At 40.8% G+C, this 17,634-nt stretch overlaps 1 protein-coding gene across 1 annotated transcript in view; it reads right to left on the bottom strand.

Moving 5' to 3' along the window:
• The window catches only part of TRPA1 (transient receptor potential cation channel subfamily A member 1), a 71,220-nt gene that overhangs the window by 52,224 nt on the left and 1,362 nt on the right, over positions 1-17,634 (bottom strand). The window contains exons 3-9 of the mRNA XM_039527878.1: positions 15,487-15,649; positions 14,822-14,997; positions 12,849-12,956; positions 10,772-10,880; positions 8,682-8,827; positions 5,534-5,670; positions 557-605 (exon numbers count right to left, since the gene is read on the bottom strand). Of these exons, the coding sequence (XP_039383812.1) occupies positions 557-605; positions 5,534-5,670; positions 8,682-8,827; positions 10,772-10,880; positions 12,849-12,956; positions 14,822-14,997; positions 15,487-15,649 (888 nt within the window). The remainder of the gene's footprint in view (positions 1-556; positions 606-5,533; positions 5,671-8,681; positions 8,828-10,771; positions 10,881-12,848; positions 12,957-14,821; positions 14,998-15,486; positions 15,650-17,634) is intronic.

The following is a 17,634-nucleotide window of genomic DNA, read 5'->3' on the forward strand; positions in this document are numbered from 1 at the left end:
GTGTGTACAAGATATTGCTGGACCACACATGAACCCTCTTCCCCACTTAGAAACATCTGTGTGATGCCTATAACATACACACACACACACACACACACACACACACACAATGGGTGTGAGATTTCACTTCTGAAAAAAGCAAATGAGTTAAATTAAATGTATATTTAAATTTTATTTCCTTTCCTTGTTAATTACTTTAAAAGTGATGTCACCTGAATCATTCTGGCATATTCTATAAACATTTCTGAATGTTAAAACTCTGTCTAAATAATTCAAACACAAATACAGATTCAGTTTTGCAGCATCATTATGAACCCCTACAGAATGCTACAGTGGAATCATAACTATAGCAGTACTTTAATTTGCAGCTGTGTATTATGAAATATATTTAAACAAAAAAACCTGTTCTTGAAGAAACATCTCTCTTTTGTAATTTCCTGTACTTGCTAAACAGGAAATTATTTTTAAGTAAAAGTCTTTAATAGCTGTTTCTATACAACTTACATTAATAGCTAGCAACAATCTTTGTTAATATATTCCTTGATTAAATATTTACCATTGAAATTAAATACTCTGCCAGTTCATAGTGATCAAATAATGCAGTCCTGTGGGGGAAAAACATATAGTTATTTTAGAAAGGTCAATGAACTTTAAAAGTAAAGGCCAATGCTTTTCTACATCTGCTGCCTACTTTTAGTGCTTTCAAATAATTTTCTTTATATAAACAGAGAGAAAGAGAGACTAAAAATGCTTCCTTCATAATAGCTCATAGAATAAATTATTGTGGACCTTCCATTTTTAACCAGGTTCAATTCTACAGATATGCTAAAAACTCATTAAGTGAAATCCTGGCCCCCCTTAAAATCAATGGTAAAACTCCTATTACTGCAAAACAACCAGAAATTAGTACCTTTATAATACCATAAAATGTTGATACAACATATTATGCACCAGTGGCTCAACTTATTCTGTGTACACCTGAAACTCCGAATGATTTCAATGGGATATGGCACCAGGACTCCCACTGACCTTACTGGAAGCTTTGGATGTGTACAGAATGCCAGCTCAGGCTGTGTAATTGCATTGACTCTGCTCAGGGAATATTCTGACCATGGTAATCAATTCCATAACAAAACTAGAGAATGAATTAAAACATACCTCAGGAGCAGGGGCGGCTCTAGGCACCAGCTGGTGCCTAGGGCGGCCAAATCTAGGGGGCGGCAGGCTGCGCCGGCGGACCTGCCGCAGTCATGCCTGCGGGAGGTCCACCGGAGCCCCGGGATGACCGGACCTGCCGCAGGCATGACTGCGGAGGGAGCGCTCGTCCCACGGCTCGGCTGGACCTCCCGCAGGCCACGCGGGACCAGCGGACCCTCTGCAGTCATGCCCGCGGGAGGTCCGCTGCTCCCGCGGCTCCGGGGCACTTCCCGCGCATGACTGCTTGGGGCGGCCAAAACTGTAGAGCCGCCCCTGCTCAGGAGGGGGGGTGTTATTAACTTAACAAAAGATATTTTAAAATATTTGCATATTGTACAAATCTGAAGTTTTATGCCGCAGTAGGATACTAAAATGTAATATTGTAGGAAAAAAATAAAATGAACCAAGAACTTTCAGAAAAATTATGAAGTTAGAAATTTAAAATGTTTTGAGAAATTGAGACTTTGCTGCATTTCTGATAAAATACATTAAAGAATTGTAATCTTCTCTTTTCCATTAAGGCTTAACACTAAATTTTACAACAGGTGATCTCAGGGTAATGTAGCTATACACAATTCCAGCACCAAGGTGATAAAATTTCTCAGAGATACCACCTGATGCATTGGTGGAGTTATTTAATAGACTGCAGAACATTATACTTAGAAGTGATGATATTAAAAGGGTGATTTTTAAAATAATATCAGTGATTCAAGTGTGTGGAGAGACTTCAACTATATACAGGGAATATTTCCTGCCAGGAAGACCAAATATTTAGCATATGGGCAAAAGAAACTCCAAGATAACAGGACACAGGCGTTATAAACTATTCAAACTGAAGCCTGAAACCAGGACTTGTGGGTCTCATCCCACACACTCTTTCTGCCCTTAACAGATTAGAGCGCCTATCTACCTTATGGAGTCTTCTGAGGAAGCCTGTTAACAATGAACTCTTCTTGTGATGCCTGGTGGCACATTCCTCATCCAAAATTCATTGAGTGGTGAGAAAAATCATCTGCTGTTGAGCAGATGGCCTGCTTTCTTATTTCCCTGCCTTTCTTCAGCAGCAAAATCCTGATCTTGCTACTGCTGCTGCTTTAATTTACTCCAGGCTGAGATGCAGTTACATGTACAAATAGCCATTTACAAATTCTTGATTTGCATAAGCAGTCATAGTAACTGTGCATGGATGTGAAGCTGTACTCTGATTTTTCTGAAAATCAGTCTCTAAATGGTTTTGTTACAGAACAGTGAAATAGACTCCAGTGCATTTTTGACATTCCTTCTTCATTTATTTGCTTGGGAAGGTCCACTAACTCCTGTTAAACAAAGTTTAGCATTTTATTTGGGCCTGGTGCCTCAAGAGGCTTTTGATAGTTCCAAAACGTCATATTCTTCTATCTTCCCATGAGTATCCCTTTTCCAGTACTGCAAGTTCTTTCAGCTGGTCTGCCCACTGATCTGACTTAGAACAACGCTTCCTTAACTCTCGTTCCCTAACGCCCCTACTCTACTTGCGCTACATTGATGACATCTTCATCATCTGGACTCATGGAAAAGAAGCCTTCGAGGAATTCCACCGAGATTTTAACAATTTCCATCCCACCATCAACCTCAGCCTAGACCAATCCACACAAGCGGTCCATTTCCTAGACACTACTGTGCTAATAAACGATGGTCACATAAATACCACCCTATACCGGAAACCCACTGACCGCTATACTTACTTACATGCCTCTAGCTTCCATCCCGGACACACCACACGATCCATTGTCTACAGCCAAGCTCTAAGATACAACCGTATTTGCTCCAATCCCTCAGACAGAGATAAACACCTACAAGATCTCTATCAAGCATTCTTAAACCTACAATACCCACCTGCTGAAGTGAAAAAACAGATTGACAGAGCCAGAAGAGTACCCAGAAGCCACCTACTACAGGACAGGCCTAAAAAAGAAAATAACAGAACACCACTAGCCATCACCTACAGCCCCCAACTAAAACCTCTCCAGCGCATCATCAAAGATTTACAACCTATCCTTAAAGATGATCCCTCACTCTCACAGATCTTGGGAGACAGGCCAGTCCTCGCTTATAGACAGCCTCCCAACCTGAAGCAAATACTCACCAGCAACCGCACACCATACAACATAAACACTAACCCAGGAACCTATCCTTGCAACAAAGCCCGATGCTAGCTCTGTCCACATATCCATTCAAGTGACACCATCATAGGACCTAATCACATCAGACACGCCATCAGGGGCTCGTACACCTGCACATCTACCAACGTGATATATGCCATCATGTGCCAGCAATGCCCCTCTGCCATGTACATTGGCCAAACCGGACAGTCTCTACGCAAAAGAATAAATGGACACAAATCTGACATCAGGAATCATAACATTCAAAAACCAGTGGGAGAACACTTCAACCTCTCTAACCACTCAGTGACAGACTTGAAGGTGGCAATTTTGCAACAAAAAAACTTCAAAAACAGACTCCAAAGAGAAACTGCTGAACTTGAATTAATATGCAAACTAGATACTATTAACTGTGGCCTAAACAAAGACTGGGAATGGTTGGGTCATTACACCAATTGAATCTATTTCCCTATGTTAAGTTCTCCTCACACCTTCTATGGGCCATCTTAATTATCACTTCAAAAAGTTTTTTTCCTCCTGCTAACGATAGCTCATCTCAATTGATTAGACTCTGCCTGTTGGTATGCATACTTCCACCTTTTCATGTTCTCTGTATGTATAAATATCCCCTGTCTGTGTGTTCCATTCTATGCATCCGAAGAAGTGAGCTGCAGCTCACGAAAGCTCATGCTAAAATAAATTTGTTAGTCTTTAAGGTGCCACAAGTACTCCTGTTTTTTTTTTTTACACTAGAGTAGTTTTCCAGTTCAAAGAGGCAGTGTACATTGCTGAATGTACCATGTGAGATGCCAGAATCTCGATCTCTCTCTGGTCTTGACCCTAGGCACAGGACGCCAGGCATCTAACACTGTGTCCTAGTGAGATCACCTATCTCCTGAATCCACATATCAGTAAGAAATCCCTCCAGATGTGGATGCACATTCCCTGTTTTCTCTAATTAGTTATATGAAGTTATATTGTTGGAACTGAAACAGTGATTATGAATATGATGTTAGAGGATTCTGTGACATTGCAGTTTATATGATTTTATAAAAATATGCTTCTGAGTGAATATAATGTAACTGGAATATGCTTCATGCAAAAGGTCTCTTGTAAAGTATCATTACAAAGCTTATTATCTACTGAGTGTGATCATCCTATTTGTATAAATGTACCACTCTTGTATCTGAAACTAGAAATATGAAATACAACTCTGAGGGTCTATTGTAATTAAAAAGGGTTTGGGCCATTAATGGTGGCTTGGAATCTTGATGACTCCCATTAACCAGGACAATTGTCTGCAGATTGGTGTGTTTTACTGATAAGTTTTCCTGTGTGTGTGTGTGCTGGCAAGTGGGCAATGAAGTCTTGCAGTGACATGTGATTATGTCACCTGAACTGGAGTCCATTTTTAACCTGGTGTCTTTCTATTGAGGAGGAGGAGGTGGGAACCCAGTGAGAGACAAAGGATTCCCGCCTTATGCAAAAGATATATAAAGGGATGGAACAGAACAAAGGGGAAGAGGAGCCATCATGAAGAATCCCCTAGCTACCACCTGAGCTGGAACAAGAGCTGTACCAGGGGAAAGAATTGTCCCCAGGCCCGGAAGGTGTCCAGTCTGAGGAAAAAACTTACTGAAGCATCTCTGAGGGTGAGATTATCTGTATTCAGTTTGATTAGACATAGATTTGCACATTTTATTTTATTTTGCTTGGTGACTTACTTTGTTTTGTCTGTTACTACTTGGAACCACTTAAATCCTACTTTCTGTATTTAATACAATCACTTTTTACTTACTAATTAACTCAGAGTATGTATTAATACCTGGGGGAGCAAACAACTATGCATATCTCTCTATCAGTGTTATAGAGGGTGAACAATTTATGAGTTTATCCTGTATAAGCTTTATACAGAGTAAAACGGATTTATTTGGGTTTAGACTCCATTGGGAGTTGGGCATCTGAGTGTTAAAGACAAGCACACTTCTGTTAGCTGCTTTCAGGTAAACCTGCAGCTTTGGGGCAAGTAATTCAAACCCTGGGTCTTTGTTGGAGCAGACAGGTGTGTCTGGCTCAGCAAGACAGGGTGCTGGGGTCCAGAGCTGCAGGGAAGGCAGGGGTAGAAGTATTCTTGGCACATCAGGTGGCAGTTCTCAGGGGGTTTCTGTGATCCAACCCATCACAGATTCTCTTACCTGTGAAGCAGTGTTTCCTTATTCCCATCTACTGCATCAATAATAGATTCATCACCAGCATAGGATGACATCATTAATTTAACAATCTCAGTTGCACCTTGGGTGGCAGCAAAATGAAGAGCTGTACATTTTTCATTCTGCAAACAGGATTATAAGGCACAATTTAAAATCAAATTAATTTTCAATCAATTCAATCTTCTTAAAAGATGAGTCATAGCCTGGTAGCCTGACTTCAGTGACATGAACTGCCATGCAGGAGACCACATTTCCGTTCATACACTTCTCTTACATATTAGGCCACAGAAGTTTAGGAATAATGCAGTATTAATTAGATCATTTTTAAGGCCTACCTAATACTCTTAGTCATTGAACAGCAGCCCCTTGAGCTGAGTGACATAGATGGACTGTGAAAAAGTCCAAGCTGTCCTTTGTAGCTTCTTAGCCCTTATCATCCATGTTAATATGTGATCTGTTTGACTGGGTGAATCATATCCACCCTTGACAGATGTCTGAGCGGTCTTGTGTTTTTTCTTTTGTCTTTTCCATGATGCCATATCCATGCTTAAATACTCCCTGCACCATCCACTCACCAAAAAGGAAAAGCACAAGTGTTGTATTAACAGTTTCACTGCCAGATGATCTCATTTAGATACTACATATCCAAACAACAAATACATAAAGGAAAGACACACCTTTTTGTCATTAGGAGCCAAGCCATGCAAATCCTTACTCACATGAGTATTCCATATTCACATGAGTAGAATTTACTCACACAAGTAATCTGATTAAGGTCTGGGTTCTGGGCTCTCATCAGAAATATGTATTTGTTAGAAAACTGAATGAAGAACATAAGACTGTTCCACATTTAGCCACATTAACAGAAATTCTGTAGCACACCCTCTTCCTCTCCAGCTTCCATGGGTCCACTAGTCTGATTAAATCCTACTGATTACAATCAGACTAGTGGTCAGAATGAGGTGAGCAGGATTTGACTTTTTAGATATAAAAAGTACTACAGTCTTTAGGTGAGTAAATGTTGCTTGATCCAGCATATCCTTACTAATGTAAGTAGCCCTTACTCACACAAGGAGTCCTGTGAAGGTCAATAAGATAGCTTGCATGAGAAAGACAAACAGGGTCTGGTCAATAATTTGTCCTCCTGAGACATTGAACAACCCATTTGTCACTGCAGCCTTTTCTGCAAAGCTTCCCGCTGAAATAACTATTTGTAAATACCACATGCTTTTCATTTAGCTTTTCTAACAGAAATACATTGTTTTAAATGTCCCAACTTCCAGAAGAGTGCTGTCAAGAACTGTATAACTGGAAGTGCACTTCAGAAGACAAATCCATGCCAGTAATATTTCTGCTTTCAAGACTATTCTCACATTTCACAGTGTTTCTCTGGTTCACAATTGGCTTTCAGAATTAAGGAGCAGCTTCTGACACTGCTTCATCTGGTACAAAGGGGCCTTAAAACTGCCTTAGCCAGCTGAGGATTTCTCCTGACATCAGCATGTTGCTCCCCATCTTCTCACAACCACTCTGCTGTCACAACATTTATTTCAGAATCTAGTTCACAACTACCTTCTCTTGTGGTGAAATACTGGCTCCATTTAAGCCAACAGGAATTTTGCCATTGACTTCAACGGGGCCAGGATTTCATGCTTTGTTTGTAGGAGTCTTCTTGTCTTTGGATTTGCTCCAGTCTCCCTCAGGAACCTTTTCTCATTTTACTTTCCTGGATGACACCACTTATCTAGCACTTAGTTTACTCTCTGCTGAGCTATGCAATCTAACCAGTGGTGGAGGGAGGGTCTTCTCTTCTGCAGTTCCTGCCATGTGGAAAAGTCTTCGTGTATTTCTCTATCTCTGATTCTCCATTTATTTACAAATTTCACCTGAAACCTTATTTTGGCTCATTTGCTTATTCCTCTTAATTTCCCTTAACTATCTTTCTCTGTGTAAAACTTTTCAGGATACAGTTTGTAAGGGAAAAAAGCTAGTTACAATATTTCTAACAGATACAAGTATACTGTTAGGGCCCTTCATTTTTTGTTTGTATTTAATTTTTCCCAGGAATTTATCAGTGTTTATTACTACAACAACAAAAACAGGTGAAAATTGGTGGGAAAAAATAACATTTTTCAGGGTAAATATTGAGGTTTATTTTGGTGGACTAATGCTTTGATGAATGGAACTCAATGTGGTTTGCTGCAGAATTAAAACAGAACTCAAAACACAATGCCACCTCTGAGTTTAAGAAAACAACATATCTCTAATCCCCAAATAAAACTTTTCGTTTGAATAAACAGTTTACTCTTGTAGTACAGAAAAATTCCACAGATAAAATTTTCATTGAAAATATGACTGTTTAATAACTGAATTACATGCACAGTAAATATACAAGAGCTCAAGGCAGGCAAAACTTCAAATGAAGTCAAGTTTCATAGGCATAGGCACTGCAAAATCAGCCCTACATAAATAAATGAAAAGATTACACTATCATTTTTACTATGAAGGTGATCCCATTTGGCTGCATTGTCAGATAGGAATATTGTCAAATATTGATATGTAAAATATTATTTACAGACTTAGAACTATCAGCCTATAAATATTTACATTAAATAATTGGACCACATCATTTGCAGCGCATACACTCAATTTCATCCTTTTTTCCTGTTTTTTTTTAAACTTTCAAATACTTCCTTATGTTCTGAAACTTATTCTGATATAGATTTTCATTTTCTTCCCATTTTAGTATGTCAGGTCTTTATACCGTTATCTGATAACAGCTTGAAATGTGTATGTGATGAGCGTGAGATTCATCAGTAGGTTCAGATGGGCATGCACTTCAGAGCTTGCGTGAGTGCCTGTTTGTTTATTGTGTGTATCTTCTAGACTAACACATAGCCTTACTTCAAAAGGCAGCTTTTCATGTACAAACAGATTGATATTTTATTGTAATACAGATATCTCATGCAATACATTGTATTTTCCTAATAAAACAAGTTATTTTTATATATTTGAATAATACAAAATCAGGAAAAAATGAATAACACCTTCTGTAAAACCTGGGATTTTTTTGGTAAAATCAGTTTAAGCTGAAAACGAAGGGGATTATGTATTGTATTATACTAACAGTTACCTGTTTCAGATCAATCTGTGCTCCATATTCGATGCACATTTTAATCATTCCCAAGTCTCCACTCTGAACTGCCAGATGAAGAGGACTGCACTTTCCATTATTGGTAAAATTGATGTGACTTTCAGTAGAATGGCCTAACTCTTCACCTGAGAAAGAAAACAAAATACAAACTTATTAAATAAAAATAACACAAGAAATCAAGATTTAAAAAACAAACAAATATAGGGATATATTTTCCCCCACAATACCAACATGTAACTCCTGTTAACACTCATGGAGTTCTGTGTTCATGCATTCAAGGAAGCATATAAATTACGGCCCTTGTTGTACAAGCATTTACTCATATGTGTAACTCTACTCATCGGAGCATTCTCATTGAACTTGTAGAGAGTTAGAGTGTGTAAATGTTTGCAGGATCAAAACCTTTGTTTGCACAGCCCTTTGAGAAGCAAAGTACTAAATATGCACTAAGTGTTACTACAGGTATGTTTGGGAGATGTGATTCTCAGCTTGCTTAGACATAGTCGCATTAGCTCTGCCCGAGCTAATGTCTACAAATGGCAGTGTGTCTCAGTAGCACAGGCAGCCACATGGGCTAGCCAGAACAAGTATAATCCCACCTGATCCTGGGTACATACTCAGGTGGCTAGCCTGAGACACCACCACCTGTGCCACCACAGACACACTACTTTTTTAGGCACTAGCACAAGCAGAACTCATGGATGTACATCTACACAAGCCTCCCAGCTCAACTACAGATGTACCGTAACAGGATAACTGGCCTATTAAATGAAACTGGACTCAGCTCTCCTGTCCCAGTCTAGGTACTCCCAGTTGGGCTAATTAAGAGGATGAGGCAGCACCTGGGGGCCTATAAAAGGTCAGTTAAAAGCAGGGGCGGCTCTAGGCACCAGCGGGCCAAGCGCCCGCTTGGGGCGGCATCCTGGGGAGGGCGGCATTTGGCCCCGGTGGAGCTCCCGCCGGCATGCCTGCGGCAGGTCCACCGGAGCCCGGGACGAGCGGACCTGCCGCAGTCATGCCTGCGGCGGGTCCCGTCTTCCCGCGGCTCCGGTTGAGCTCCCGCAGGCATGACTGCGGCAGGTCCGCTCGTCCCGGGCTCCGGTGGACCTGCCGCAGGCATGCCGGCGGGAGCTCCACCGGAGCCAAATGCCGCCCTCCCCAGGATGCCGGAGCCGCGGGAAGAGGGGACCCGCCGCAGGACTGGGGAAGGGCGGTGCAGCGCTCCGCGCTGCTTGGGGCAGCCTACTTTGTAGAGCCGCCCCTGGTTAAAAGTCAGAGCTGGGTCAGTCAGTCAGGAGTCAGACAGGAGAAGAGAGAGGAAAGCTGCCATAGAGAGAAGGCGATCCCTCGGAGAAATCGGAAGGCATGAGAGCAGCAAGAAGGGCTTGCTGGCTGGCTGGCATCCTCAAGTCAGAAAGCCAGGGCTGGAGAGGGCTAAAGGTAATAATAATAATAATAATAATAGGAGGAGGAGCAGCAGCAGTAGCAGAGAGAGGGATTCCTGCTGGCTCTAAGCCAGAGCCAACAGCCAGAAAAGGCTGAAGGAAGGGGCAGCAGCAGAGGGTCTTATCAACTGATGTCTCCTTGCTGGAGAGCTGGATCCAGAGAAAGAATGAAAGGAGGATACTCCCAGAAGAGAGGCTTTGGGAGTTTCCATGAGGAGAGCAGGGTTGCCCCCCAAAAGGAAGGCCTTGGGTAGCTGTCATAGCTGAGAAACAGAGGACTGACAAAGAGACCAGGTGTAGCAGAAGATGCCAGAATGTGGTCCATGTTATGTCAGTGGCCAAAAGGATATGTGGTTTTTAAGGACTACTTGCACTTGGGTGATATGGACTATGTTTTGGAACTTTTACTATGGACTATTTGCACTATGTTTTATTAATCACTGTGTGTGGATTAGAAGATAAGCTTCCACAGAGATACTGGGGACTCAAAAGGGAAACTGAGGTGAGGGGCCAATTGAAGGACTGCCTTGAGACCACGAGAGGGCAGCTGGGAGGAGGCTCCTCATTTACAGTACCCTATAACTAATAAGGATGAAACAAAAGAGATTTGGAACATTTATTTACCTTTTTTTAAAATAATTTCCATACATGCTTTTGCACCTGAAAAGGCAGCTGCATGGACAGGCATACATCCAGTTTTGTTTGATTTACATAACTTTCCTCCATTTTCAAGCTGAAAAATAGTGTCCACATATAGTTAAATGGCATGCTGCAAATTATGACCAAATAACACATTATCATAGATGTACTTTCGCACTTGTAATGTCTGTCTTTATTCTATGTTTTGATGATGTTTAAAGTACATGTTTAATTGAAAAAAAATTAGAATAGCAGGCTAGACTTATACATATAAATCCAATAAACAGTGAAGTGTAATTCCTCAAGGAGCATGCTTGAAGTTTACCCTACCATTTTCTAAAATTCACATTTCCGAAATCACATTTCATTTGGGGGTTTCTGGGGTTTTTTAAATATACTTGATCAAAGTGGGGTGAGTTTTTTCACCTTCCTCACAGCAGATCGGGGACCCAGTTGGGGAGCTTAGTAGATAGTAGGTGTAGCAGCTGTCCAGTGCAGGCACACAGTACAGAGAGAATACAGTTCCCTGATAAACTCGATTTGGAAAGGGATTTAGGGGAAGACACTAGGGAAGTGGGGCTGGAGCTCCTAATATCTGGTGCAGTGGGGAGACAACCCCTGATCCCCTTTTTCCAGCCCCCCCATAACCCTCATTCAACAGTGCTGGGGTTCCAGTGACAGACTGGGACCAGGTTGGGAAAGGGGAGGGCAGACAGCAGTTCTCTCAAATAGGAGAAAACAATTAAGGAAATAATGATGACCCACACTGTATGATTTATTGCTGGGTATTCCCAGATATTTTAAGAGAATAAAGTTGCAGCCTAATTAAACTACATCCATTGCCTCTTTTCTTTCTTCCAGCTTGGCCAGGACAAGCTATTTTTCTCAGGAATGGGCATTGTTTCACATAATGCACTCAAGAATCTTGTTAACACTTTTTTTCATAGTGTTGCTGTAGGTACAAACAGATTTAAAAGATTCCCAAGGAAAGACAGGCACATGCTGACAGATAAAGCACACTGCTTTTCAGAAAAAAAGGAAAAAAAATATACCTCATGCAAGATGCTAAAATGTCTTTTTTCTAGCTCAAGACACCAATTTTGCAAATAAATGCACCCTTACATGTAATGGAACTATATGAGAGCACGAGGATGTGAGTCTGTGAAACACTTATTTCCAGAATTATAGGGATCCATTGAAGTGAATGGGGCTCCACTCAGGCACATGCAACTTGCAGTACTGGGGCAGGGCTGTCCTTACCCATATGCAAAGTAAGCAGCTGCATAGGGCACCAGGAAATTTGGGGCACCAAATTGCCCCAAATTTCCTGGTGCCCTACGCAGCTGCATGCTGCTCCAGCAGCCAGCCCAATTCCCTGGCTGGCTGAGCTGCCCAGGAAAGCTGCCTCTGTCCCGCTCCACCTTTTCCCCATGGCCCCTGCCCCTGCACCCCCACCCTACCTTTTCCCGCCCCTGCTCAGCCCCAGCCCCACCGCCACTACAACCCTTCCTCTGAGCAACATCTTGGGGGACTGCAGCAGGGGTCAGGCACGCCCTGCACTCACCAGGCAGTGGGAAGTGGAGCGACCCGGCCCCAGCCCACTCCATGGTGCCAGTGAGTGCTGTGGGGCAGTTCCCCTCTGCCCTCCAAGTCCCAGGGCTGGGAGCCAGGGGAGCAGAGCAGGCTGGGGCCATGTCACTCCACTTCCCGACACCCCATGAATGTGGGGTTGGGCCCACACTGCAATCACCAGGCAGCAGGAAGTGTAGCAATACAGCCCCAACCCACTCCATTGGCTCGTGCAGGGGGGCAGTTTCCCCCTTGCCCCCCAAGCCTGCTCCTGCCCCCCCCATGGAGGTCTGGGACCTGCCCCCCCCCGCCCCCGCAGAGGCCTGCGGCTGCGTAGGACACCAAAATGTCTAGGGATAGCCCTGTACTGGGGCTTTAATTTATGTTTACACTTCTTTGGTTAAGCAGAGATATACAAAGTAGAAAAAAAAGACAACACATTGTATTAAGATAAGTGGAAGAACATTAGGGAAAATCAAATAATCCTACATACCAGAAGTGTCAGTGCCTCAGGATTTTCTTTGTAACATGCTAGTATTATAGGTGTGTTGCCAGTTTCTCCTTCCAGATTAACATCTGTACTGCTGTGTTGGACCAACACCTAGACAGTAAACATAAGAACGGCCATACTGGATCAGACCAATGGTCCATCTAGCCCATTAACCTGTCTTCCGACAGTGGCCAAAACCAGGTGCTTCAGAGGGAAGGAACAGAATAGGTAATCATCAAGTGATCCATCCCATCACCCATTCCCAGCTCCTGGCAAACAGAGGTTAGGGACACCATTCTTGCCCATCCTGGCTAATAGCCACAAAAGAGAACCTTTACAATTTTCCACTAATTTAATTGCTTATCATGAATCATTTCTTATTAGTGTTTTATTTGAGGAGCACCAACAGCACTCAGAATAAAGGAGTAATGGAAGGAGAAGAAAGGAGTTCCAGATTTATGTACCACAGTGCAAGAAGGTGCAGGTGAGAGCAGGTCAGGGAAACAAAGCTTATGTTATCAATAGAGCAGGACCGGCTCTAGGCACCATCAAACCAAGCACGTACTTGGGGTGGCACAATTCCAGGGGCGGCATTCTGGGTGTTAGGGGTTTTTTTTGTTTTTTGTTTGTTTGTTTGTTTCGGCAGTTGCACTCTCGGAGGGTTTTTTGTTTTTTTTATTTTGCTTGGGGCAGCAAAAACCTATTGCCAGCCCTGCAGTAGAGAATCACTAGTAATTGTACTAGTGGGACAAGACTGCTGTAAGCACCAACAGTAAAGTGACTCCACACTAGCTATACTATTTTGGGTCAAGTTCTGATTCAGTTTTGCCCTATGTTTATATTGGCACTGGAACTATATAGCACTGAATTTCTACTGCTGTCTGGATATCTATCAAAGTTACCAGCACAGGTCTAAGCAGCAATGGATTCTGGGAGATCTGAGAAAAATTAAATGTCTCTAGATATTATCTATATTTCTCTTTCTGTGTTTTCTTTTGCTAAATAAACTTTACTTTATTTCCCTTTCTAATAGCTCCCATATGCCTTGTCTGCACTGGAGAATTTGGCATATTAACTAGCTTTTGGAAAGGGAAACAAAGGGAGAGTTAGGCTGAATAGAGGAAAGTGAGGGGGAAGACATCAGAGCATATACATAAGCATGAGCAGACTTGTGCAGAGTCTTGAAGGTGAATTTAGGCCTAAATCCAGAATTCAATTTTCAAATTCCAACGTGTTCCAGATTTGTTTTTAACAGACAGTGCATATGTGCACTGCAAAAGCTGTGAGGGGGAAGCTGGGGGTTTTGGCAGCTGTTTAGGGGAATCTCAGACATCTTACAGAACTTTATTTACATTATGGAACACAGTGGTGTTTTCTTCCTTTTTGTGTTTGAGAAAACTATTGGAAGAGTTGGGATTCAATTTAGAAAAGTGCTTTTCTGCTGATGTTATAACAAATGCATGAGCTAGTAACTTCCAGAATTCTATCCATACAACATACGCCTAGTCAAAATGGGGAAACGGTTTTGCTAAAAATTTCAATGTTGTTTCTGTTTCACGGGATTTGGAATAGTCCCATTTGCTGCTAAATTTTTCATAATATTTTATCAACGTTTTAATTTCAGCTTTATCAATATTTGTATTGAAATTGTTTTCAACATGGTTATAAAATGTTTTGTTTATTAAAAACCAAATTTTCTTACTAAAAATCACTGTCAGAACAAATCTTAATGCATAAATTTGTTGATGTCACTTTTTCTTAGCAACTTCTGAGTACAGATTATCTCTTTTGTGAGTGCCAATGCTGTACAGCATACCTGCCATTTGAAGAACTTAAAGGGCTTTATTTTCAATGGGTATAAGCCTCCTGTGTGTGCATTTCTACACTTGGAATTTTGCATTCAACTAGTGAAATTGGGTGCCCAGGTGGCTCTTGAGCCCTTTATGCATGTATATTTACTTGGACTATAATCTTACCTTAACTATTTCATTGTGAAGGCACTGCACAGCTAGATGAAGAGGTGCCATCATACTGGAGTTTAGAATGTTTGGGTTTGCGCCTCTGCTGAGAAGTAATTTAACACTTTCAACCTGGTTTTTTTTTGTGGCCCAGTGCAGTGGGGTGTTTCCAGAGGAGTCCATCCCATTTAGCGCTAGGTGAAAAGGTAAAAAACAAAGTAAATACTACAATAAACATGTAGCTGGCAAATGTTCTGATGTAGTTAATAGACAACTGATTTTCCTGTGAAATATGATATTTTCAGCAGAGATTCTCTGTCATTGGGTTTGTTTGTTTGTAGGTTTGTTTAAATAAATCATCAACTGTGAAAGACTCTTGCTGCTATTACTAAGCTGCGAGTTACATTATAGATAAATTTCAAATAATTAATTACATCCTATGCTGAATCCACAATATTATTATTGAGAGGAAATGTTACATTAAAAATGTCAACATACTACAACAGAGGAGAACAAGGATGAACATGTAGCAAAGGTACCAAAACAATGTTAAGAAAATCATGATTCCTCCGTGAAAATGGCAGTAATAAATCCAAACACCAGTCTACACCAGTGAAATAATGAATGCTTTTATTTAACTATTTTTATTTAATGATACAGAAGATAATTTAATAATGTATTACCTTCATTGGAAGAATCATCTAAAATCATCTCCATTAATTCTATTTGACCTCCTCCTGCAGCATGATGCAATGGAGTGGCATTCAGTTCATCCAATTTTCTAAGCCCACAACGATTTTTCTTAATGAAACTCCGTAATCTGCAAGCACTTCCATCAGAAATCACCTAAGTTTGGGTGCAAATGTTGTAAATTTCTTTATTTTTTTCCAGTAAACTAGACTTTAGCATCACCATATGCTAAAAAGTAGATCAGAATAAAATTTCTCTCTGTCTTGTTTGCCTATCAGTTTCAGAAGCAGTTGGACTACATATATTACTTTTACTTTTGCTAAGGACCTCGCACACGTTTTTCATTATGTGAAATATAAAGGTGTGATTTGTTCCTGGCCTTACAATTATTGAATGGTTTCTAAAAGTAAAAGATGTTATTTCTGAAAATGTTCAACTTTTTCATTGATTTATCATAATAAATCTTATAATTGATTTGAGCTTTCAATATATCAAAGAAAAACTAAATGGATCAAACAACTAATATATAAACCAGCTGGCAAAAGAAAATTAAAAAACAGACACTTTCACACCAATCCAAAAGTGAAATACAATATTTAAAATTATAAGTGTAATTCGACATCCTTATTCCAGCTTCTAATTTTTCCTTTTGCTAAAAAGAATGGCTAAGAATTAGAAAATACCATGTGAATTTCTGTATAATTTTCATATATTGCTCCTGTCTTACAGCCTGATAATGCATATAAGTAGCTGTATTCAAATACTGAAATGAGTATGTGCTCTTTGCAGTTGGTACAGTCAGAAACCTCTATAGCTCATCAACTGCACAGCTCCATGCCGAAGGAATCAAATCGTGCTCCATAGAAGTCATGGCAAAACTCCCATTGACTTCAATGAGTGCAGAATCAAACCCAAAACAAGCAGCAAAAATGAAATTAACAAAAATGTAAGTAATCTAGACTCAGCTGTTTTCCTTTCTGCATAAGGTCAGAGATCTTCCTACCCACCAGCCTCTATTCTGTTCCCGTGTCCAGGGGGAAGAGTTTAACGATGAAGGAAAATAAATAATCTTGTCCATTTCCCTGAACAGAACTTTACACTGAGATTGAGAATGATTCTGGGCTGTGCCTTCAAGTCACATTTCAAAGAGAGGGGGCTTGTGCCCTCAGGATTCTGGGCTGCTCTGGAGAAAAAAATCCATTAAAATGTTCACAGTCGCAGGAAAGTATGCGGCTGCATGTCAGACAATGGAAGGGGTCAGACAATCATTATTTAGTGAGAGGTTTCAGAGTAGCAGCCGTGTTAGTATATATATATATATATATATATATATATATATATATATATATATATATATATATATACTCTTCTTATATGTTCCATTCTATGCATCCGCTGAAGTGGGCTGTAGCCCACGAAATCTTATGCTCAAATAAATTTGTTAGTCTCTAAGGTGCCACAAGTACTCCTGTTCTTTTTACGGATACAGACTAACACGGCTGCTACTCTGAAACCTCTCACTTTATATATATATATATATATACCTAATTTGCAAATCAATTCAAGCTCAGCTCATTCACCTGCACATCTACTAATGTGATATATGCCATTATGTGCCAGCAATGCCCCTCTGCCATGTACATTGGCCAAACCGAATAGCCTCTACGCAAAAGAATAAACGAACACAAATCTGACATCAGGAATCATAACACTCAAAAACCAGTCGGAGAACACTTCAGCTTCTCTGGCCACTCAGTAACAGACCTAAAGGTGGCAATTTTGCAACGGAAAGACTTCAAAAACAGACTCCAAAGAAAAATTGCTGAGCTTGAATTGATTTGCAAATTAGAAACCATTAACTCTGGCTTGAATAGAGACTGGTAATGGCTGAGTCATTACACTACTTGAATCTCCTTCCACCTCATGTCAACTGTCTGTAATTGACCATCTTGATTATCACTACAAAAGTTTTTTTCCTGCTGATAACAGGTCATCTTAATTAATTAGCCTCTTAGAGCTGGTATGGCATCTTCTCTGTATATATATATACTCTTCTTATATGTTCCATTCTATGCATCCGATGAAGTGGGCTGTAGCCCATGAAAGCTTATACTCAAATAAATGTGTTAGTCTCTAAGGTG

Source organism: Mauremys reevesii, linkage group 2 (genome assembly GCF_016161935.1).
Source record: "Mauremys reevesii isolate NIE-2019 linkage group 2, ASM1616193v1, whole genome shotgun sequence".
NCBI lineage: Eukaryota > Metazoa > Chordata > Testudines > Geoemydidae > Mauremys > Mauremys reevesii.